General features: G+C 40.6%; 4 protein-coding genes across 11 annotated transcripts in view; 2 read left to right on the top strand and 2 right to left on the bottom strand.

Moving 5' to 3' along the window:
- The window catches only part of LOC127673904 (zinc finger protein 501-like), a 210,918-nt gene that overhangs the window by 17,552 nt on the left and 168,843 nt on the right, over positions 1-24,523 (bottom strand). The gene's annotated exons all lie outside the window — the stretch shown is intronic.
- LOC127673894 (zinc finger protein 420-like) overlaps positions 1-24,523 on the bottom strand; it is a 261,819-nt gene that overhangs the window by 68,654 nt on the left and 168,642 nt on the right. The gene's annotated exons all lie outside the window — the stretch shown is intronic.
- Positions 1-24,523, top strand: part of LOC127673908 (zinc finger protein 420-like) — a 75,817-nt gene that overhangs the window by 48,107 nt on the left and 3,187 nt on the right. The gene's annotated exons all lie outside the window — the stretch shown is intronic.
- Positions 23-23,964, top strand: LOC127673907 (uncharacterized). Of its 3 annotated transcripts, none has more exons than XM_052169686.1 (5): positions 23-318; positions 5,421-5,512; positions 10,879-11,001; positions 12,055-12,186; positions 22,396-23,964. In XM_052169686.1, exons 1-5 carry the CDS (start codon positions 239-241, stop codon positions 22,602-22,604), a joined length of 636 nt encoding a protein of 211 aa, XP_052025646.1. In that variant the 5' UTR covers positions 23-238; the 3' UTR covers positions 22,605-23,964. The 3 variants fall into 3 exon arrangements, with proteins under 3 accessions (XP_052025646.1, XP_052025648.1, XP_052025649.1); XM_052169688.1 differs by having other exon boundaries at positions 24-318; positions 12,055-12,163; positions 22,396-22,465; XM_052169689.1 differs by having other exon boundaries at positions 26-318; positions 12,055-12,128; positions 22,396-22,513.

The raw sequence follows: 24,523 nt of genomic DNA, 5'->3' as shown, positions 1-24,523 counted from the left end.
GCAGGTCGGACTCTGCAGGAGCAATTAAGGAAGTGCGCGCGCGGGCCCCAGGGGGTTCGGGCGGTCACGTGACCGGAACCGTGCCGCGCTGGGGGCGGGTCTAGGAGAGCTGCTCCTGCGATCCTAGCCTGGGAAACCCGTCACTCCGCTGGGTACCTGTTGGAGCCGCGTGTGTCTACTCTCACCGCCCGCGAGCTGCCCTGGCCTGGTGCTTTCCGAAATCCGTCAAGTGCCCCGGATGCGGTGTCCTGTGCTGGCCCGTGAGCGTCAGCAGCGCAGCGGCGGGGACCGCAGCCCGGCGACCCTGGAACCTTCCAGGTCAGAGCCGCTGCGGGCTGGGAACGGCGGGAGCGGAGCGGGGCCTCTTCCGTAGCCGCTCTCACAATTCTGTCGTGGATTTTCATCTTTGTCGGGAAGCTTGAGATCGTGTGAACTGAGTGCATCGTGGCGGTTTTTTTCTCATTTATCTTATGTTTAGCAGAATACTGTCCGAAAATAGTGTTGTGGGGGCATTCGCAGTACCTGTGCTTTCCACACGTGGTTCTCTTTGTTGCAGCAGTTAGAAAGCTTCTCGAACTTCAATTCATCCATGCTTTCTTGACTCCCTTGCCCCATCATTCGCCTACTCAGGAGAGTGGCCTATGGCCTGGGGAATAGGCATCCCCAGAGAGCTTTGTATTTTTAATGATTGTTTTAGCAATTTTCCCTTATTTATATAAAATTGAAGTTAGCCGTTTAAAACCGTGAAGACTTGTGTTGGAATTTGAATGCCACATGCCTTAAATATGTAGATTGCTTTTGATAGAATGGCGTTTTTAATGTCTTTTTCCTCTTGATCCATGAGCATGGGAGATCTGTCTGTCTTCTAATATCGTCTTTCGTTTCTTCATAGACTTGAAGTTTTTATTATACAAGTCTTTCACTTGCTTGCCATCAACATATGTTATATTATTTGAGAGTATTATAAAAGTATTGTTTTCCTGATTTTTGTTTTTAAAATCCATTTGTCAGGGCTTTTTTTTTTCAGAGACCTTTTGGAGAAGTGCAGCAGTCTGGATTCTGTGTGTCAGAAGAGTTTTCTTGTAGTCTTCCTTGCTCCTACTCAGAGTTCCTGGGGAAAAAACTCTGCAGTTGTGTGAACTGTTTATACTGTAGTTTTTAAGAAAACTTGAAAATAGGGAAGGTGATGTTAATGTTTACAGTCATAACTTTGGTGCTTTATAATGTATATTTTCTGATTCAGTCAGATGTGTACTGGTTCCTCAGATGACTAATATCTACAAAGCTTGCCATCAACATATGTTATATTATTTCAGGTATTGTTTCCTGAGTTTTCCTGTTAAAATTCATTTGTCATTTTTATATAAGAAGGCTATCGGTGTCTGTGCATTAATTTTGTATTGAGCTATTTTGGGGGGAAATTTTTTTCAGTTGTGTCAGTTCCCTGGTGGAATTTCTCAGGATATGTATATCTATATACAGTCATATCCTTTGCAAATAAGAGTTTGACTTCTTCCTTGGTAATCTAAGGTTTACCTTCTTGATCTCCTTGAGCTGTTTTCTTGTTCTTGCTAAGAATTCAAGTACTATTATAAAATAGATATGGAGAGAATGAACAGCCTGGTTTGTTGCTGATTTCAGTGGAATTGCTTTCAATTTCTCTTCATTTAATTTGATCTTGGCTCTAGGCTTGCTGTAACCGGCCTTAGATATATTTAGGTATTTCTTTTGTATATTTTAACTCTACAAGACTTTTATGGTGAAATGTTGTTGGATTTTGTCACAGGCCTTTGTGCAGGTAATAAAATGATAATTTTTTTACAGTTTTATGTGGTAGATTATATCTACTGATATATAATTTTTATAACTGTCTTCGGACACATGAGAAGAGGGTGTCAGATCTCATTATGGATGGTTGTGAGCCACCATGTGGTTGCTGGGATTTGGAAGAGCATTGCGCCATCTCTTCAGCCCCATATTTACTGATTTTTGTATGTTCAACTATCCCTTCATCTCTGAGACAAATCCTGCTTGGTTATGGTTGATGTACTGACGTGTTCTTAAATTATCTTTGCAAATACTTGTATGAGAATTTTTTCAAGTATGTACTTAGGGGGTATTCCTAAAATACTCCTTTTTAGTTGCATCTTTATGTGGTTTGGGTATCAGTAATTGTGGCCTCATAAAAGTAATTGTTCCTTCTGTTTCTTTTGGAATATTTGGAGTTCTAATTTTAACTGTTCTTTGAAAGTCATAGAATTCTGGGCCAATTCCATCTGGATGGCAGACTTTTAATGACTGCTTCTATTTCACTAGGGGTTAAATAGGTCTGTTTGATTATCTGATGTTGGTTTTTACTTTAAGATGTGATACCTATTGATTAACCTATATGTTTCTTTTAGATTTTTAAAATTTGGTAGAGTAGAGGTTTTTAATGTTTTATGATTCTCTGGATTATGTCTTTTGTTATGTCCCCATTGTTCTGTCTGACTTTGTTAATTTATACATTTTTCTCTCATCCTTATAGTTACTTTGGATAAGCTTTGTTCTATTTTGTTCATTTTTTTTTAATGAATTTTTTCTTTGATTTCTTGTCTTTTTCTCTGTGTCTCTATTGATTTCAGCCCTGACTTTGATTATTCCTTGCTCTCTACTCCTCTTGGGTGTGATTACCTTTTTGTGTTTGAGAGTTTCCCTTTCCTGCTCAGTTGCTAATATAACATCTGTGCAGGTTTAGTTTCTTTCTTATTTCTGTCTTAATCTATATTTAATGATATAGAGTTGTTCACTTTCCATTTGTTTGTGAGTATGGTATAAATGAATTCCTTAAGACTGAACCAAATACACTGTTTATTTCTGCATCTTAGACAACCACAAGCTTCTCCATAAAGTACTGAGTTTCAAAAGGGATTTTCTGTTCTGCATGTTAGAGCGCCTTTAGCGTGCTCCCCAGTAGACAGTTTTCTTGCCAAGGCAGCACTATCCCAATATCAGCATCTAGTAATGAAAGCGACAGCACAGGATGAATTCTGCACTAGGGTTAGATTGAGAGGTCACTGATTTCTATAGACTTCCCTATGAGGCTCACATATTGGGAGACAGTGTCCTACCAGATCCAGTTGAGGTCTGGGCTCTCAGAAAACATGCAGAGAAAAGTGTGGGGGGCGGGGCTGGCTGCCTGAATCTCTGTGGGACTGAAGGGTCTGCAAGGGGCTGGGATAGGAGAGGGAAGGGGAACAGAAAGTAATTGGATGGACTCCACAAAGGTAATTAAGGAAGAGAAAGCCCAGCCTGAAAAAGTTTAGAACTTCTGGAATAGGGTTGTGTTGTGCAGGACTAAGAGAGCTGCTCCAAAGGTCCAGGCCAGAGTGACAGGAAAATCCACCATTCCCTTTACTCCCTGGGTAAGCCATATGTTCCCTAACTGCAGACATTTTACCCAGGACTGGTTCTGTCTGGAAACTCCCAAACTATTAAAAGATGCAGTTTCCTGGCTGTGGGAGGAGAGTCAGCACACAGCTGAGCTGCAGCAAGATCCACAGCTGGGTGGTCCTGGAACCTCCCAGGTCAGAGGAGAAGCAGGGCTGTGTCTTCAACTGCTACTCGTAAGGAAGCAGCTCTCAGCTCTCACAGTTCTATTGGGGATGTCTTGTCATTGTCAAGAAGCTTGAGATTCTGTCTCAGGATTTAACGTGATTTTTCACTTGTCTTATGGTTGCTAGAGTTTTTGTGTTTTATGAAAAAAGAGAAAGAGCCAAGGATATGTTTATTAGGAGGTATGTTGAGGTAGAGGGGTTCCTTAGCCCTCAGCAGGCCCATACTGAGGCCTCCCTTCCCCCTGAGGTATATCCATACAGCAGGTACAGTATGGAGCCATATGACAGGTATAGTATAGAGTAGAGTTTATTTAGGACATGGGAAGGAGAGGTGAGCAGGGAGTGTGGGGTGGAGGGGGAGAAGGGAGAAGAGGCCAGCCATGCACACATGGAGAGAGGGAGAACAGGGTTCAGGAAGAGAAGAGTTAGAATAAGAAAGTAAGGAGAGGGCAAACAGCCCTTTATATAGTAAGCCAGGCCTACCTGGCTATTGCCAGGTAACTGTGGAGTAGAGCCTAGAAGGAATGCTAACTAGTAGTTTCCAACATTATATCTTAGGGCATTTGCAGTAGGTGTAGTTTGCAGAAGGATTTGTCTTTACTACAGTAGTTACAAAACTTGAATTAAAATTCTTCTTTGCATTTTAACTCCCCCATTCACTATTTGCCTATGCAAGAGTGGCCTTTTACAGGAAAATAGGGATCCTCAGGAAGTTTTGTAGATACTAGTAATAAGAGGAACCAGTGCAGATTTGAGTGACTCAGAGAGTGAGGGTCCAGACTGAACCAGGATGTGAATGGAAAGAGAGAGGAGTTGGACAAAGGAAGAGAAGGGAAGAGAGAGCAGGGGGCAAGAAAGGAAGCAGGAGCCAAGAAAGCACCTAGTCAAAGTTGTCCACTTTGATATTTCGGTTTGCCCCAGGACTATGGACTGAGGTGCATATTTTACATATCAAAGCAGACCTGACCTCCAGGTTCTTCCTGCCTGAGAGACCCTGCCCTCAACACTGAAATTTCCAGTCCAGGGACTGGATTGCTCTTCCACTAGGGGCTCTTCCCTATATAATTGAGGTATGTTGCGCTCTGGCCTCCCCTGGCATCAGTCATTGGGGCCAGTGAACTCAACCAAGGCCAGCTTCCCAATAAATCTGCTTTTAATATATTCTAATCTGTTTACCATTGGCTGATTTCACAGTAAAGAAAAATATGCCGAATGTCATATGTTAATGGGCACCTGAGGTAGCAGTTTATCTGGAGTTTCTTTGAGACCTAATAAAGTCTTGGCCAGCCTGGTATGCATGTGGTGAGAGAATTACATCTTGCTAATCTCATTTTATTAGTTAGAAAATCCAGTATTAACACAAAATTAGAGATTACTTTTTGAATAAATATGATTGCTCACTTATATTAGTAAAAGAAAGCACTGTGCCCATGCACACGTGGCCAAACCGCTTTATTTTCATTTCATGATTTGTTGACTATGGACTTCTTGCAGGATTGGAAATGCCTAGACCCTGTAGTCAGGACCTTTTTCAGAGACCTCACTTTGGTGGAGTGCAACAGTCTGAATTCTGTAGGTCAGAATAGTTCTTGCAGTCTTCCATGCTCTTCCTCAGAGTTCAGAGAAAAACAACTCTGAGTGTGAACTCTATGTGGGAACGAGTCTCACATCTCATAGAATAAAGTGAAATCCTTATAATAAAAGAGACGTTTGTCATATTTTCTCTTTTTTTTATGTCTGTCCTTTAGGCAGGTGTGAGCATCTTTCATTTTTGTTCCATGAAAAGTTCCAGGTGCTTTCTGAAGAATTTCTTCCCATATACAGGTCTCCCACTGCTCAGCCAATCAGCTCACCTGTGAATGAGAACCAAGAGCCCTGGGTGATGAAGACAGAGGAGATTGTAGCAAAGGATCCAGGTATGTTTGAGGGATTGAACAAGGTATGGTGTGGTTGTCAGGTGATAGTAGGAAGAGGGTATGGCATGAAATTGCATTTGTCAGTTTCTCTTTAATTAAAGAGTCTAGACAGTTTCACTGAGAATCATTACATGTGGTAATGTAGATTTCCAGTTATAGGCTGCACAGGAAGGAGTGGGTTATTCTCAGTATTTGGTTAGTTTTGAGACTCTGAAATGACTGTTGCTCATAGAAAATAAGGTTTCTTTAATCCAGATTAAAAGCAGGCTATGGCTATGGGTATAAATCAAGACATTAGAACATGTAGGAAAAGTCAGTATTGAATTCCCTTCTAAGGTCCATGATCTTCCTTGGCTTTTTTTTTTTCTTAATTGTGGACTAATTGATGTACTTACTGTGTTGAGTTAGTTAGAGAGAATAATTGCAGTTTCCCTTTTTTGTACTTTTTGTTTTAGCTTTTTGTCTCTTTGTCTTTATTTTTCTGAGATATGTTCCTTCTGTCCTCACATTCTTTGGAGCTGTTGTACTGAGCAAATGTCATATTTTACCACAGGGCTTTCATGTATCTATTTTCATAGTCATTGTTCTTCTCCCACTACGTCTACATCTTGATCTCTGACATGGATTAGTTTGGAAATGTTGAAACAGTCTTGTGAACTCCGCTTTCCTTCCATTTCAGTATAGCTTAAGAGACTCTCGTGTCTGTAAATCATGGCACCTGCTCTGTGGTTTTTCTTTTCATATATTTGTTTTGGCTTACCTATTTCCTAGATAAATTTTTTTGTTAGAAGCATTGCTTTGGCTGTAATGTCTGTTATTTTTCCAGTTGTACTGGCTGGTTTTGTGTGTCAACTTGACACAGGCTAGAGTTATCACAGAGAAAGGAGTTTCAGTTCGGGAAGTACCTCCATGAGATCCAACTGTGAGGCAGTTTCTCAATTAGTGATCAAGGGGGAAGGGCCCCATGTGGGTGGTTTCATCCCTGGGCTGGTAGTCTTGGGTTCTATGAGAGAGCAGGCTGAGCAAGCCAGGGGAAGCAAGCCAGTAAGGAACATCTCTCCATGGCCTCTGTATCAGTTCCTGCTTCCTGACCTGCTTGAGTTCCAGTCCTGACTTCCTTTTGTGATGAACAGCAATGCAGAAGTGTAAACTGAATAAACCCTTTCTCCAACTTGCTTCTTGGTCATGATGTTGTACAGGAATAGAAACCCTGACTAAGACATGTCTAAACTGGCTAGCACCCTTAGTATAAAATCCAGGACAGTCTCAGTTGGTTTTTGTTTTAGGAATGTCAGTGAACTGGTCTCTCCAAGCCCTGTGGACAAGGGGCCCAAATGGTTCCAGGCCTTATAGCAGCCAGCAAGGAGTAAGGCTTGTGAATCTCTATGGAGAAGTCACCCTGGCTGAACAGCGGTCATAATTTCAGTTTACTAATTGAATGGGGTGAGGGGCTTGTTGTACGCCTATTTGTTGAATATGTAATTGTAATTCATTTTTCCTAGCTTGTATGTGACAGTCATCTCGGAACAGTGTTACCCACTGTACAACAGAGGACCAGAGAGAGTAGATTGGCATATATGTCTCCAGTCTTTGGGAGTTAAGAGGTTGCCCCTCAGTTCCAACTATTTGTCCCAGATTGACTCCCTCAATCCTATCTCCTCTTTTGCTCCTTACCTCACCCTCCAGTTCCTAGCCAGCCTTAAGAACTTAATATCCACTTCTAAGTGAATACATAGTATTCTTTCGAGGTCTGAGATATCTCACTCAGGATGATTTTTTTTCTAGTTCCATGCATTTGCCTGCATATTTCATTATGCTACCTTTTCAAACTATGTTTTATTATTAATTTATTTACATCCCAATGTTTTACCCTCCTCCTGTCCCTGAGGCATCATGTCTGTCTCTACAGAATTAGGCCAGTCCTCTGAGTGATGCCAGACAAGGCACTCCTGTTACATATGTGCCTGGGGCCTCAGACCACCAGCCAGTGTAAGCGCTTTAGTTGATGGCTTGGTCTCTGGGAGCTCCCAGTGGTCTAGTTTTATTGACACGGATTTCTTCTTATGGAGTTGCCATCCCCTTTAGTTCTTTCAGTCCTTCCCCTAACTCTTCCATAGGGGTCTTCGACCTCAGTCCAGTGCTTGACTGTGAGAATCTTCATCTGTCTCAGTCAGCTGCTGGCCATGCTAGGCTCCTGTCTAAAGCACAACATAGCAAGAGTAATAGTGTCAGGGTTTAGTGCCTGCCCATGGGTTGGATCCCATGTTGGGCCGGTCATCGGTCCGCCATTCATTCATTCTCTGCTCCGATTTTGTTCATGCTCTTCTTTTAGACAGGAAGAATTTTGGAGGTGGGTTGGTATCCCCATCTTTCTGGTTATCCCTAACCCTAACCCTAACCCTAACCCTAACCCTAACAAGACAAAGGTCTTGTTAATGGAATCAGTAGTGGAAAGGGAGACAACAGAATCTGATGAAATACTCTTACTACAAAACTGGAAAATGTAGATGAAATGGATGATATTCTAGATAGATAGCACATACCAAAATTAAATAAAGATCAGGTAAACTATCTAAACAGTACCATAACTCCTAAGGAAATAGAAGCAATTTTCAAATCCTGTCAGCGGGGAGGGGGTCGGGGAGCCTAAGGCCAGATGGTTTTAGTGCAGAATTCTACCTGGCCTTCAAAGAAGAGCTGATGCCAATACTCGTTAAATTATTCCACAATAATAGATACAGAAGGAACACTGCCTAATCCATTCTATGAGGTCACAGTTACTCTCATACCTTTTGTTATCCATTTCATTTAGATGTTTCCATTTTGTTGGAAAAGGGATTTTTAAAGTATGTCTTATCATTCTCTGGATTTCCTTGATGTATCTTGTTGATTTTTGTTACAGAACCAATTTTTTGTCTTCACTGATTCATACTCTACGTGTCTGTTTTATCAGTTTCAGCCCTGCATTTTATAATTTCTTACTGTCTACTTCTCTTGGATATGATTATTTTGTTTGTGAGAGAGTTTTCAGTTGTGCTGCTCATGTGCTAGAAAGAGATCTCTCCATTAGTTTCTTCTGTCTTGACCCATTTTTAATTCAATATTCACTTGCCATGTGTTATAACCATTATGTAACTGAATTCTTTAAGGATGTGACAAAATATACTATTTTGTCATCTTAGACAGCCACAAGCTTCTACCAAAACTTTGAGATTTAACAGTGGACTTTCTGTCCTTCCTATTAGAGCAAATTTAGTGTGCTTCCAAGAAGACAAACTTGTTTCTGACTTTGCACAACCACAATATCACCATCTAGTGGTGAAAGTCGTACAAGGCAGGATGAATTCACCTTTAGGCTGCGGGCAGTGGCCTGAGAAACCACTGATTTCTTTCTTTTTTTTTAAGATTTTTTTTTTTTTATGTATATGAGTACACTGTAGCTGTATAGATGGTTGTTGGAAATTGAACTCAGGACCTCTGCTCATTCCAGCCCAAATATTTATTTATTGTTGTTTGTAAGTACACTGAAGCTATCTTACAAACCAGAAGAGGGCATCATATCTCATTATGGATGGTTGTGAGCCAGCATGTGGTTGCTGGGATTTGAACTCGGGTCCTTCTGAAGAGCAGTTAGTGTTCTTCACTGCTGAGCCATCTTACCAGCCCCTACCACTGACTTCTTGAGACACCTATATCCTATCAAATTCCTGAGTTTCTGAAATATCTTCCCCCAACTCAATATTGCTAACAGATATTTGACTTGTAGTAATATAAGTTACTCTGTCAGAAATTTAAGGTATTTCATACAACTGGAGAAAAGTGCAGCTGGACTTGCAATTTTAACTTCAACTAGTGCTATTTGCATGGAACATTTTATTTTATTTAATCATTTTCTTTGAATCTTTCTGCTCTTCTACCTTGTTTTTGAACCTGATATTCTGTTTCTTTCCATATCTCTGTATTTTTCTTATCTGGCTTCATCTCAGTTTGGTTTTTTTTTTTTTTCCAGTGTTTTTACCTATTTCCTTCTAGTCAGTTTTCCTATCCTGCATTGTCCCTACTTCCTTCAGCTGTGTGCTCATGGTTTTGTGCCCATCAATCATTTTGCTTGCAGATACGTTGTTCATGACTCTGAGGTTTGAATTTTGTATATCACTTAAGTTGTTCTTTTTAGGGGATACTGCCATGGTTATGATTTGATTCTAATACATCTTGTCTTATAGTTAGTATTTTGTTTTAGGAATGGAAACAAAGAAATCACAATTTAGAATTTTGGTTGTCTTTTGCTGTGTGGTTTTTAGTTCAGGAGGCTTGTATTCCAAGCTAAGAACTTCAGCTGCCTATCTTTTATCTGAGGGGTTCAAATATTAGGTGCAGCAGCTTCCTACTCAATCCATTTCAGGTGTAGGCTGGTAGCAAGTGTGATGGGATGCTGTGTAGAGTGGGTTCAGAGTAGCCCGAAAGCTGGAACTGTGTGGCAGGAAGCCTGATAGAGTGGAAGGACTTTTCTCTGCAGGACAGGGTTAATCTCAGGTACCAGGAGAGTGACAGGGAAAAGAAAAATGCTGGGTGTACCAAACAAAAGTAACTAAGAAAGAGAAAGCACCTGTATTGAAAGTGATTAGGGGATCCATGTTGGAACCAGTTGTTGGGTCTAGGGAAAACTGCTCCAAAACAAAGATCCAATCCTGAGTGACAAGAAAATCCATCTTTCCAACCTGGTCCCTAATCAGGTGCTGGTTACCTGGGCCTGATAGTCTTCTTGTGTTATTAGTATAAGATTTGTCTGAAGAAAAGGAGAATTCTGTGTTGAATCTGTCTGTTCCTCAAACATTTTTAGAGCAAATCCTTCCTCCATCAGTCTTACCATGCCTAATGCCTTTTGTAGGTTTGTAACTTAAAGATTGTTTAGTTGTTTCTAAGAGCTCGTCCTTGTCTTCAGTTCTCTCTCTCTCTCTCTCTCTCTCTCTCTCTCTGTGTGTGTGTGTGTGTGTGTGTGTCTGTGTCTGTGTCACTTCCCACAGCACTCCATCAGGTATCACTGATGTCATTGCCATACATTACAGTGTTCCCTATTCAGCTCTAGTTCTCTTAATTGGGGATTCACTTTTTTAGTCAGGAGTAGGGGAAAAATCCTTTCTTAGATATTATGGATATATGTCTATTAGAAACCAGTGCCTATTATTGTCAAATTTTTGTGTCACTGTGTCTTTTATGAGCTGGCACTCAGGATTATACTTTAAAAAAGTAATCTATGAATTACTGTTTATTGATTTAAGTCTCCCTCCACAATACCTAATTAAGGAACAATGAACTAAGAGCTGTAGACTTACCCCAGCATTTAAGAGCACATGTTGTTCTTGCAGTGTCCACGATCAGTTCCAAGCCATTCATGGTGACAGTCTTCTGTAACTCAGATTCTGAAGGATGTATTGGCCTCTTATGGCCACTGCAGGCACTGCATGTAAGAAACACACGCTTACCTCCAGGTAAACACCCATACACATCAAATTAAATTACATAAATCTTAAGAAAAAGAAACAGTAAACAAGCTTGAGGTACTTTATAATGATCCAAGTTAACAGTACAGGAAAGAATTTGGAGGTGTCTGCTAGCATGAGAATTAAGTGTGGAGCCTGGATAAATGAGTACCAATGACCAAACTGAAGAAATAAATGTCAAGTCAGTGATATGCACTGGTTTTTATCATTTGGAGAATTTCTTTTATTAATGCGTCATGTGTTTGATCAAATTCACCACATCATCCTCAGCTGCATTAACTCAGTCACAATCCCATAATGCTTCTTCGTATTTCCTTATTCACATTTTTTAAAGTAATGGATCTATTTATCTTTACATGTGTGAACCACATCTCTGAATTGCCTGTGATATTTCCAGTAGTGGTGTAATGCCTTTCACTCAGGCTAGGATTTGAGCTGTGTTAATAATCTACAGTGTTTTTACCTGTAGGCACAGCTGGAATTGGTTGTGCAATGACATTTCATGTGAGAGGTTTCGAAATTAGATCAGCTATGCTGGTGAAGTTTTATCATAACCTTGAGTCACATGGTAAAGTGAGCATGTTCACATAACACCAATGGGTGGCCTAGGAAAGTCACCATTGAACAAGGCAGGGGTCAGAGACACAGCTGCCATGGAGGCAACTCTGGAACTTCCAAGGGCAGAGGAAGTGAAATGATGCAAAATAGGCAATAACAGGGCCAAAGGAATAATTAGTTCTTTGGTACAGCTCATCAGAACTAAGGAATAATTAGTTCTTTGGTACAGCTCATCAGAACTCAAGAGTCTAAAATTCTGCTGCAGCTATCTTAACTCTGTTAGAAGTTTATAGATCATGTGAACTAGATTTAGCCTGATGTTTTCATGCATGTTATGATTTTGAGGATAGTCACAGGAGGATTATGTGCTAGAGGATTTGCCTTACCTATTGTCTGAAAACATGGTTCTCTGGGACATTGTGGCATTTGCAAAGATCCTAGAGTTTATCTCCATCTAATATTTCTAACTCTGTTCTTTTCCAGTTTGCCTATTCAAGGGAGTGGCCTTTCCCCCAGGTGATGTGGCATCCCCAGAGAGATTTTCGGATAATCATCACGTAAGTAGCTACTGTAGATTTGATTGCATCTGGAGGTATATTTTAGCAAGCTTTAAAGGTATAGTTGTAAACATTAACCTTTACTAAGAAAACTTTTTTCTGCAGTTAATTTTCTGAGATTTATATGCATTCCAGGATGCAAATACCACATCAGAATACTGAGAAATGTTATTTCTTATGGTTAGTGCTTAATATTGCACCTCAGAGACTGGAATAGTGAGTGCATATGCATGCTCTGAGATTGTATCAAGTCACACTGTTTTTACTGTTACTATATATACTATAGGTTGGGGCAAAATTCTCATCTGTTAATCATCTAAGAGCTCTGGGTGGTAAAGAGGGGGATCCAGATATGTTAGAGGGATTGAACAAGGGATGAGATGGGCCTCAAGTAATAATAGAAAGAGAACATGAATTTCATTTTGTCAGGTTGTATTAATGATTCAGGAAAATTTCACTGAAAAAAATTGTAGATATGGTAACATAGATTTCTCATATTAGGCTTTACAGTAAGCAGTCAGTTTCTCTCAGTGATTGATTTGTTTTGAATCTCTGAAAAAACTGTTGCCCATTGAAACGAAGTTTCCTTGACCCCAACTGAAAGTAACAGCACACTAGCTACAAATGTCATAGAATACATCAGATTTTCTTCTAAGTCCTGTCACATTCCTTACCCTTAGCTTTTTGCCATGTTCCCTCTATACCTGTTTGTTTTGTTTTTTTCTTGGTCTTTATTTTTGTTTTATCTCTGGAGATACCCTCAGAATGAACCAGAAAGCCTTCTTTTACTCACAGAATAGTCCTGACAGTATGACACCAGTGAGTATGCCTTGCCTGACTGATTGGGATTGAAGCACATGGGATCTAAATCTGGGTATGGACACTGATAACTCTGCTTCTTGCCCCAGTCTGCATAGTTGTGTTTAACACTATGAAGGCTGCCACCAGGGAGTCCAAGATATTTGTACACAGTATGAATGGTTTGATCTGAGTCATTTTTTCTCAAGAAAGTCCACTTGCTCTCAGACTCTGCTATATTGACCCCTTGAAATTTCCCTCTGTCCTTGAATGTGAACTCACTGGTAACACGGTGTTGAGTTAGTCCGGATTAGAGGAGAGGAGTTCCAATTGCCCTTTATTGTACCTTTTTCTTTAGCTGTGCTTCTCTTTGTCGTTATTATTCTGAGGCGTGTTCCTTCTGTTCTCACAGTCTTAGGATTTTTATACTCAGCACGTGTCTTGTCTTACTTACCACAGGGCTTTCATGCGTCTGTTAACATGATCATTTTTCTTCCCTCACTGCTTCTACATGTTGTGTTTCTCACATTCATTAGTTTGTAGGTGTGGAAAGAGTCTTACATTCTGGTGTAAACCTAGCTTTCCTTCCATTTCCATGGAATTTAGAGACAATCTCTGTGTCAGTGTACGTCCTGACAACTGGTCTATGTATTGTTTTTGCAAATAGTTGTTTGAGCTGCCCTGCTTTTGACATTGAGGTAAAGCCTGCTTTGTGTGATTTATTTCTAGTGTTCTTCTTTACGGTTTAGGGAATATTCTCCTTTGACATTCTTCTTTTGACAGTGTTAGGTTTTTCTAAAAAAGGAGAATTCCATGCTAATCTGTCCAGTCCTTAGTCACTGTTAGAGGAAGCTTCTTGTTTCAATCTAAACAATTGCTTGATGCATGCTGTAGTTTTGTAATACAGGAGATTGATTTTTTCACTTTTTCTAAGAACTCACATTTCTTCAATTCTGATTTATTTGTGTATGACTTTCCCCAACACTGCATAATGTAATGCTGACATCATTGCCATACATTGCAGTGCCCCGTTTTTTTATGTCTATTTTTTATACATACAGAGTTACTCTATAGTGGGAAATAATTAAAATATAGTACCGCCCCACCATGCCCCTGCTCCAAGTCCTGGCGGATCCCACTCTCCTGCCCAGCACCCACTCCTTCCAAATATCTGGTAAAGCATGCATGACTCTTAAACTTGAATAGTTATCCAAGTATATTTATGTATATGAAACTCCCAATTACATAATGCCAATTTACAATGATAAAGTTTTTATCCCAATATTTCTAACCTCTCAGAACACCAGAAACACGTCTGAAGCCGTCTGGATATCCGGGTCTCCTTCTCTATGCTCTGCTCTTGCAGCCTCTCTGCCCAGACCTCTCTCTTCCCCTCACTTCCCTTAGCTCCCCCTCCTCTCCTGCAATCATTGGCCTCTCACTGCCTCATTGTGAATGGATAGGAAATATCTTGCATCATTACTCTATTAGTTTAGAGCAGGTTAGCAATGCTTTGTCAGTACTTTAATCTTTGCACAGAAAAGTTTGTTGTGTTGAATGATTGTTATCTTTACATCTGTTTCATTGATTTCTACATGATCTTCCTAACACCTTTGTACACACTACTTAAGATTGACTAGTTTTCACCTTTTTCAGCCCTGGGGTACATAATTGTGGACAAGTATCCATCCTAACCAGTATCTCTTGTTGCCAAACTTTTCAGTTTGCCTTTGTTGCCTCACTTCTTTGATTGTCTTTCCCGATCTGGCACTTAGTCTGGCCCGCTAAGGAAAGGTCCTTGGTGCTCCATGAAGTTTGTCTCACTGTGCTTTGATTTAGGTCTCGATAGCAGGTAATTAGGCACAGTTGAGAGCAGGAGATACAGCTCAGTAGTTACAGCCATTTGTTCGTCCAGTTTTCAGGTTCTATTCCTTATACCTTATTACAGACCGAGTGCAGGTCTGCCACGGGGAACCAGGGCTCCTCGATCCAGGAAGACATAGGTCCGGCGGAAACATGACAAACTGACATGACCACAGAGGTGGTTTAAAATCTGAGTGTATTTCTCGGGCATCTCTCAAAGTCCAGTCAAGTTAACATCTCGAATTAAGCATCATATACATTTGTAAAAGGCTAGCTAGGCTTTTTCGGGTAATATAGGGTGTTTACCCAAAGTCCAGGGCCCATGTGGCTAAACTGCTTCTTTATCTTGGTCTCTATGTCCCGCCGGCTCAGGAGCTGAAGGATGGTTCTCGTGCCTACCCTCCTGGCGAAAATGGCGACATTGTAGAACTTGAGAAGCTGTCTTGCTCGCACTGTCTTTTAAGAGTCCTTTTGCCTAGTCTGCCGGTTACATTCTTCTCTGTGCCATGCTTGGGGCCATGGGCGATCAGCTCTAATGGTTAGCTCTGGTAGCAGTCTCTAGCCTCTAGCCTGGTAAAGCTAACTGGCTACAGCTTGATGAATTAACTAACTCATTCCTCCTCCGAGTGTCTCTCTCAGGTAGAGAGAATCTATTGCCTCTCTGTAAATCAAAAGTATCTACTGTCTCTCTGTCTGCCTCTCTGACATTCTCTCCCTCTCTCTCTCTCTGTGACTCAATTTAGTCTCTCTGAGTTAGTAAGTATAAACTGTATCCAGAATCCCTGAATCACACCTGATTAAGCTAAGAAAAGTTGTTTTCCTTAAGGGCTCACTGCGTGAGGCTTGTAACACAAAAGGACAATTCCTCATAAAGCTTCCCTTGCTATTCAGGTGGGTCTGAGATAGCCTGTCTGCAAGCAAAATCAAGGGTCAACCGGAAGAACTAGATTAACTTGTGGGGGGAGGTAGCTAGGGAACCAATTCAAATGTAAATTCTACCTTGCCCAAATACTCATCTTTCTGACTGGGACCTCAAAGATTTTTCAGATGTAAATATCCGTAGTCTGGGCTATTGTTTGGAAGCTATCTGCCCTGAAAGGTAGTAGACTAGAACCTGTGACTAGAATTTCTGGAATGTCTTTTTTACCATAATAACATAAATGGTTGAAGTAAAGCAGAATTCTTTGTTATAAGATAGATTCTAACATATCTATATTTGCTTGGTTAGGCCATGTCTCAGCTATAAGCAAATAGGAGAGTTTAAGAAATTGCCAAGTGAGATTTATCTCCTTCTAAATATACGGGGAGGTCCATTATTCCCAGGAGACATTTTTTCTTTCGCCTCTGTCCATTATTCCCAGGAGACATTTTTTCTTTCGCCTCTGTCTGTAAATTATCATTTTTCAGACTTTCACTGGGCCACCCTGGCACATTTTATAGTTGCTAGAATATTCAGTCATAACTCATAAAATAATCTGGCACCGCATGTGCCGTATCTGTTGTTTGACATTGTGGCACAGCATGTGCTTTATCTCTTTGACATTGTGGCAATTACAAAACTCCTGGAATTTAAATTCATCTGTGCCTTCTAACTCTGTTTTACCACTTGCTTATTCAAGAAAGTGTCCCTTGCCTCTGGGGACTAGACATCCCCAGAGAGGTTTGTGAATAATAATCACAGGAGGAGCTAGTATAGGTTTAGCTGGAAAGGAAAATATACTTTATCTAGAGTTATAGTTATACTTGTAAATACTAGCATTTACTTAGCAAACTCTTTATTGCCCATTAATTTTCTATCTGAGGTATATGCAGTTTGGGATTTAAATATAGCACTCATAAATATGTCTTCATATGCTTAGTTCTTATTTTACACCTTAGGTCCAGGCAAGCCCAGCATTGCTGTGAGAGTTTATCAGGCCACACTATTTTTATAATTAGAAAGTTTACTATGGATTAAACATAATTAGAGAGCATTTTTTAAAGTAATTATGGTCATTCACCTGTGACATCAGAAAAATATCTTCTTGGTTCAAGAAAAGCATTCTTACTCTGGACATCAGGATAGCTGTGGTTTTTTATTTCATATTTTGTTGACAATGTGTTCTATGACTGAATTTCTTGGAGGAGTGGGAAAGGCTAGACCCTCGCCCTCAGGACTTTTTACAGAGACTTCCTGCTGCAGAACTGCAGTCAGCAGGTGAACAGCACTCCCCCTTGCTCCTCCTCAGGTTTCCTGGGGAAAAAGACTGCAAGTGTATGAGCTGTGTGAGAATGAGTCTCCCATCTCAGAGTAAAATGAAATCTTTAGAGGAAACAAAACCTTTTCTTTTTTGCGATATTCTTTCTTTCCTTCAGGTTTATCCCTTTTGTGGATGTTAGCATCATGCATTTTCATTCCATGGAAAATTACAGGGTGCTTTTTGAAGAATCTTTTCTCCTAGGCAAGTGTCGTACTTACAATCCTCAGCCAGATCTTCTCACCCATGAGAAAAGAGAACAAAGAGCCCTGGATGGTACAGAGTGAGGAGATGGCAGTCATGGATCCAGGCATGTTAGAGGACTGAGGGAGGGGAAGGGAAGGGCTCAAGGGATATTACCTAGAAACAGGATATTCAGCTGGTTTTTCCAGATTTTATTTCATTCAAAACATTTCTAGAGAATTCCACTGAAATAATATCAGAATATTTCTACTGTAGGTATTAGAAGACTCTACTCAGAGGCACATAATGTCTTATCTGCCTTCGCACGCAAGTGAGGATGCCCCTCTCCCATTCACATCCCTGAACATGTCTTCACACCAATATTAAATGTTTTCATTATTATAATTTTAATGTCACATTTAGTTAGAGCAATTGGTGCCTCTTGGGTTTCCTGATTTTAGAATTTTGGAGCATTTTGAAGTTCCTTCACTCTCTCACTCTCTCTCTCTCTCTCTCTCTCTCTCTCTCTCTCTCTCTCAGGTTAATTTCTCCATTTCATAAAGTACTGCAGCAAGATTCTGGTAACATTTGCTTAATATCTTTGCAGCATATTAAATTCCATTTATATTGTCTTCAGATTGATATCCCCTGTTGTCTCTCTTCATGTCAACTCTCAATGTTTTACGCTGCTCTAATTTTAGTATATTTTGAAATCACTCCTCTGTTTGGTCCTTCTCTCATAATTTCTTAATTCATTGTAGTTTCCTTTTTTTTTTTTTTTTTGGTTTTTTCGAGGTAGGGTTTCTCTGTATAGCCCTGGCTGTCCTGGAACTCACTCTGTAGACCAGGCCTCGAACTCAGAAATCCGCCTGCCTCTGCCTCCCAGAGTGCTGGGATTACAGGCGTGCGCCACCACCGCCCGGCTGTCGTTTCTTATAATCTTATAAATTTAGGAAATTTTTCTCTGTTTTATATTTAAAATGATTGTAGGATTTGGGTATTTAAAATCTTACATACATCCTTTTATATTCCTTCACATGTTTTAATAAGAACATACTAGCAGTGAGTCAGTATTCACATGTCTTTTATGTATTTTGCTGTTTTCTGTCTACTGTTGATGTCAGTGTTTCCAATTTTTGTAGAACACAATTTTTCAACATTGATTTTTACTATGATTGGGGACTTGGTGGGTTTGTTTGTTTGTTTGTTTGTTGTTTTTGTTTTTTAAGATGCCTTCTCTATGTAGTCCTGTCTGTTCAACTCTGTGTAGACCAGGCTTGTCTTGATTTCAAAGATCCTTTGCCACAGCCTCTCAAGTGCGAGGATTAAAGGCTTGCACTACTAGGCCAGGGTGACTTATTTTGATTTGACTGTGATGGGGAATACTGCTTGAAGTTTGAGAAGACTGGGCATCTTCTACTGTTGTATAGGATGACTTTCTGGAGGCCTATTAGGCCTTACTGGTTTTTTGTGCTGTTCATAGTTAACTTTCTCACTAATGTCTGGGCTATTATTTGGAAAACCATCTGCGCTGAAAGGTAGTAGACTAGAACCTGTGACTGGAATTTCTGGAATGACTTTTTTACCATAATAACATAAATGGTTGAAGCAAAGCAGAATTTTTTGTTATAAGATGGATTCTAACATATCTATATTTGCTTGGTTAGGCCATGTCTCAGCTATAAGCAAATAGGAGAGTTTAAGAAATTGCCAAGTGAGATTCATCTGCTTCTAAATATACGGGGAGGTCCATTATTTCCAGGAGACATTTTTTCTTTCGCCTCTGTCTGTAAATGATCATTTTTCAGACTTTCACTGGGCCACCGTGGCAATACCTGCCTGGGACTTTATATTTATCCATATATCAGCTTGTAGCCCTCTTTGGCCTGCTGTAGGCTCTGTGTGTATGACATGCACAGACTTACATTCCTGAGTCCTGCATGGCCTTGGAAGGGATGGTGTGACATGGCTTCCTGTCCCTGGAACACATGCCCCTCCACAAGTGCTGGCAAGTGCTGGATGCATGGGGCTTGTGTATAATTTATTGCATGCTCCTCCTTTGGGAAATGTGCTCTCTGCCACTGTTATGGGGCATATTCTCCCTACAAACTTTAATGATCCCATGATAGTTAGAAACATCATGAGTCCAAGAGGCGAGAATATGTTTAATGTTCCTCTGCAAAATTGTAAATGCTGTGACCTTCTGGACATCTCTTAAAACTGTGTGAAGGAACTCTGAAAACACAAGTTCAAGAATATATTAATAGGATTTCTCAATGTAAGAATTAAATATAAACTGTATTAGGGGCTGCATGAACTCGAAAGAACAGAGGCAAGTGCACTAATGAGTCAAAGCTATTTTGCCCCATGTCTTTCATGGATAAATTGACACGCCTGTGTGGCTTCTGTCACTGATTTTTACGTATTTTGTGCCATAAATTATTTGGTATGTGGGTGCTGAAACAGTTTTGTATCCTTGGCATAAAATCAACTTACGTGCCCTTTCTCGATCTATTAGAGAGAATCTCTTTGTCAGTGTACATCCTTGCAACTGGTCTATGATTTTTTTTCAAATGTTTTTGTTTTCTCATCTGCTTTTTATATCAAGGTAAAGCCAGCTTTACATGTAGTATTCTCAGTGCAGCATTATTACATCTTTTTCTGAACAAACTGGAGAATTCATTGCTGAGTCTGTCCAGTCCTCAGACATTTTTAGTAGAAACACTGTATCCGCACTTGCTCATTGCCTGGCCTAGTTTTATGACATAAAACATCAATATTTATTTGTTTCTAGAAATTCATCCTTTTCCTCTCCAATTCTCTTTAATTTTGAATGACTCCACAGCATGTCATCCATCTGCTGTTCCCCATTATCACAGTAAACTACTTGGAGAGTGTCATAGAAAGAAACCATCCAAGTGTCCATTAAATGTCTGGACAACTATATGACACGATATTAATATAAGGTCAGGAACAATGTGAACATTAGATGGTGATGAAAATGGCTGTCACTCAACCTGCTAATGATTTATCAATTTGAGCAAAACATGATATTTTGGAGATAGAATCTGTCTCTACATCAAGACAATAGGACACACATGGAAAATAGATGTACTATATCTGCCAGGTAGAATGAAAGGAAGCATGCCCAAAGGGCCAGATATTTTATTCTAGAGTGATACCTAATGAAATTTATTTAATGCTAGGCACCCATCTTAGGGCCACACTAGCCATTTGAGTCTGACTCTAGTTCTTGAATCATGAGTTCCCAGTAATAACCCTGAATAGTGGTTTTGTTGCAGCAGGTATACTCTATATTTGTATACCTGGTATCAGCTGAGGTTTGAAAAAGGCCTGAGACTGTAATCATTTTCCTGAGACTAATCATTATATTGCATTTCAAGAATAGTGAGGTTCGTAGAATCTTCTTTTGTTTCTACACACATTGCAGCTCACTATCATGTGTAACTCCAGTCCCATGGGCCAGATGCTGAACTCAGAATTTCAGGGGCATAAAGTATCATTCATTGAACATAAAATATGAATATAAAGATTTAGGTAGTCAAATAAAAAAAAAATATATACATATATATATTTTTTTTTTTTTTTTTTGGATTTTTGGATTTGGTTTTGTGGAGACAGAGTTTCTCTGTGTAGCCCTGGCTGTCCTGGAACTCACTCTGTAGACCAGGCTGGCCTCGAACTCAGAAATCCACCTGCTTCTGCCTCCCAGAGTGCTGGGATTACAGGCGTGCGCCACCACCGCCCGGCTCAAATAAAATATTATTGTAAAGAAACATTGCCACAGTCCTTCAGAGTTTTCCCCTATGCAATACATAGACTGGGAGAGAGAAAAACGTAGGGTGAATGGAACATTGTTTATGCTAAGGAAGAGAACAATTTAAGAGGGACATTCATGTATGCTTAAAATTTGATGGCTTGTGCACAGTACTGTGGGGAGCTGCTTTGGCAGATAAAGAGATTAATAGTGTTGAAGGTAATTTTAGTATTAGGTTAGAAGGAACATTATGCTTTCAAGTAGTGCAAAATATTAGTGATAGAAGTAAATGTATATTATTGTATAATCAAACAGCAGCTTGGTTGGACCCTATCAGGTCATCTGCCCATAGTGAAGCGAGTAATAGTATCAATGGTACCTGGATTAGTGGTTGGTGGCCTGCCAGTCGCAAGAAAGGTAATACTACTGTTCCATCGCAGCCAAGATGGGCTCCATTTTGTGAAGGCATTAGGGATGATATCCTACCACCATGGACTGGCTGTCAAGCTCGGAAGACCTCGTGGGCTATTAAAGGATATTTTCCTTTTTCCCCCTATATGAGTACTTATTATAATGAGACCCAGGCAGGATTTAATTGGACTTATCAAAATCCGAATCAAGTGGGGGTGGTAAATCCTTTTGATCATTGGCTATTGTGTGGAGTTAATGGCTCCTGTACAGATCTATCACCTCTAGCTATGATAGGTGGAGGAGGCATAGGCAATGCATCATTTAGCTGGAACACCTCTGATATTTTTGAATCATCCATGGAGCTAATTGCAGGAAGACGAAATATGTCTTTTGGTTCTGTGCCTGTATGTGTTTGGCCACCCTTCTTATTCATTGTAAGTAATGTTACCTTGAGAAATAATTCCTGGATGTCTTGCTCCCCAGAGAGTTGCTTTTATACTCTATGTTGGGATGGCCAAAAGTATCCTTTTGCAGCTGTTACCTGCATGCCTTGTTATGTTCCAGTCCCTGTGGAAGCACCTAGTGCTTTTTAGATCTAAGAGGGACTTTGGTATTACAGCTGCAATTGTTACAGCAATCACAGTTGCTGGTATTACAGCTGCAATTGTTACAGCAATCACAGTTGCAGCGGTAGGAGCAACTACTGCTGCTGTAGCCATGCATTCCACCATACAAACAGCGCAAACCCTGAATAATTTATCAGCTAATGTGGCTGCTGCTCTGGATATTCAAACCAATATTAATTCCCAATTAAAAGGAGTTATTATGATTCTAAATCAAAGAGTGGATTTAGTGCAGGAGCAGGTGGATATATTGTGGCAAATAGCACAGTTAGGATGTGAATGGAAATTGAAAGCCCTTTATATTACTTCGGTTCCATATAATAATTATTCCTATGTCGCTAATTTATCTCATCAGTTGTTTGAATTTCTTATAGGAGGTTGGTCCAGAGATTTTGAATCCACCATGAGGGATCTTCGCCTTGCTATTGTCCGTGTGAATTCCACCCGAGTGGATCTGTCTGTTGCTGAGGAGCTGTCATCTTGGATCATGGCAGTTATGCTGGTAGTGGCCTGTCTGGTGGGCTTATGGTGCGTTTGCAAAAAGAGGTTTGCTCAAAGGCGGCATGCAGCTATGGTGGCGTAAGCATTCATAGCTATGGAGGCTGGACAGTCCCCTCATGTATGGCTCTCCATGATGAAGGAATAATCAGCACGCTCAGGATGCTAAGCACTGCACTCCGGGTCAGCTTCTAGCGGACCCAAGAAGAGCACGTCCGATTGCATACAGGTTGACATCCCAGATCCCGTCTCTGAGAAAAAGATGTTGGACTGGTCTGACCCTCACAGGGTGATGAGCCCTGCTGTGAGTCGGTACAAGGTCCTTAACATGGTTTCAGAGATCGGACCTCTACTCTTGCCTGTTGCGTTTGTAAATGAAATAAAAAAGGGAGAACTGTGGGGAGCTGCTTTGGAGCACCCTAAAGATGGCGCCTGGCTGTGTGCCAGGCCTGCTGCTTGATTAATAAACAAGTCCTTATTTGGAAGAGCTGGAGCGCCTAGTCTGCTTCTGCCTTATTGCAACCTATGAGCATCTGCCATGTGGCTCATGTAGATTGGCTCACTATAGCATATTTAAGGGGTTTGGGAAGTGCCTCGGGGTCAGAAGATTGTTCAAGGTTCCTGAATAAGCTGCTTAAGGAAGAGTTTGTGTGTTGCGTCTTTCCTTGCTGGTCAAGATAGGCATGGCAAGTGGTGGCCCGTTCGGGGAACCATCTCTTGCGACTCAGAACCTTTTGCAGTCTGGGCAGCCAGCTGGTAAGTTCCCAGGTAGGGAGGGACAAAAGGGAAAAGTCTTCGGGATAAGAGGCTGTAAAGACTCAGTGTGGAGCGATAAAAGAATCGCTGAAGTGAGATCTAAGCAAAAGTGAAAGTAAAAATGGCACCCAATTTTTTTGGCTCTTCAGGAGCTACTGAGTTCAAAAGGGTTGAAATTAAAGAAAAGCACACTTGAGAGGTTCCTTGGTGAGATTGATCTAGTCGCCCCCTGGTTCGCCATATCAGGAAATCTTACCGTGGCGAGTTGGGAAAAGTTAGGGAAAGACTTAGATTTGGCTGAAAACAAGGTACTTTGAGAGCAGGAGTATGGCCTGTGTGGAAACTGATTAGAGGATGTCTGGAGGATCAAAGATGTTGTATAGCCTTAGAAGAATGCCAGGCAGCTCTAGAACAAATTAAAGAAGAGAGATCTGTAAAGTCAGAGGCGGGCATAACAAGTAGCAGTGATGCCTCAGAGTTGGGGGAGGAGCTGGAGAGACTGGTTAAGCAAACGGAGAAGTCCTCTGTTAAAGAAAAGAGGAAGAAGAGGACTACCACCCATGATCCTGGACATCCTTGCCACAGCCCCTCCTCCCTACAATCCCTCGGAGGCTGCCTCTCAAGTTAGATTATTTTGTCCAGAAGTGTGGAGGCAAGTTCGCTTGGAACTAACTCTGGCCTATCCTGTGTTTCAGGATCCCCAAGGCAGTCGTTATCATGAGGCTTTGGATTTTAAGGTTGTGAAGTCCCTGGCTGAATCTGTGCGCACATATGGCATAACTGCCAAATAACATCTGTATATTGAGAGCTGACTGTACTGAGCACTAGGCATTATCTCTCCTGAGACAAACAGATGTTTGCCAACAAACCCAAGAGGACTATGTGACATAAAATGTTGAAAAGAGATACAAGAATACTACCATCTGCATCTCCTCACAAGCACATCCATGTTACGGTAAGAGAAAGCCACTATTCCTTTTATCATCTATGTCTCTAGGGGGCATTTTTATTTATTGTTATGAATATAGTTTAATAAAATATGTTCACAAAGTATTTGATTCTGTGTGTCCTATGGAATGTTGACTGTGTTCACTGATGTTACACTCCTTTTATGTTTAAAGAAAAAAACGTGATTCTTAATTCATCCAATAAATCTGCATTTTATATTGTACGTCTTTGTTCTAGAAAGACTTCAGCATTGTACCTAGGTCTCAGGATGTCAACTGAGAATTTTAAAGTAGAGTCATG

This window comes from Apodemus sylvaticus, chromosome 23, assembly GCF_947179515.1.
Source record: "Apodemus sylvaticus chromosome 23, mApoSyl1.1, whole genome shotgun sequence".
Taxonomy (NCBI): Eukaryota; Metazoa; Chordata; class Mammalia; order Rodentia; family Muridae; genus Apodemus; species Apodemus sylvaticus.
Note: the sequence above shows the minus strand (reverse complement) of the source record. Positions and strands in the feature narration are given on the sequence as shown.

Coding starts and splice junctions, on each gene's coding strand:
- LOC127673907 (XM_052169686.1), top strand. CDS start 239: ATGCGGTGTCCTGTGCTGGCCCGTGAGCGTCAGCAGCGCAGCGGCGGG. Junction 319..5,420: donor GCGACCCTGGAACCTTCCAG/GTCAGAGCCGCT, acceptor TCCCATATACAG/GTCTCCCACTGCTCAGCCAA. Junction 12,187..22,395: donor TATTTTAGCAAGCTTTAAAG/GTATAGTTGTAA, acceptor AATTTCTTATAG/GAGGTTGGTCCAGAGATTTT.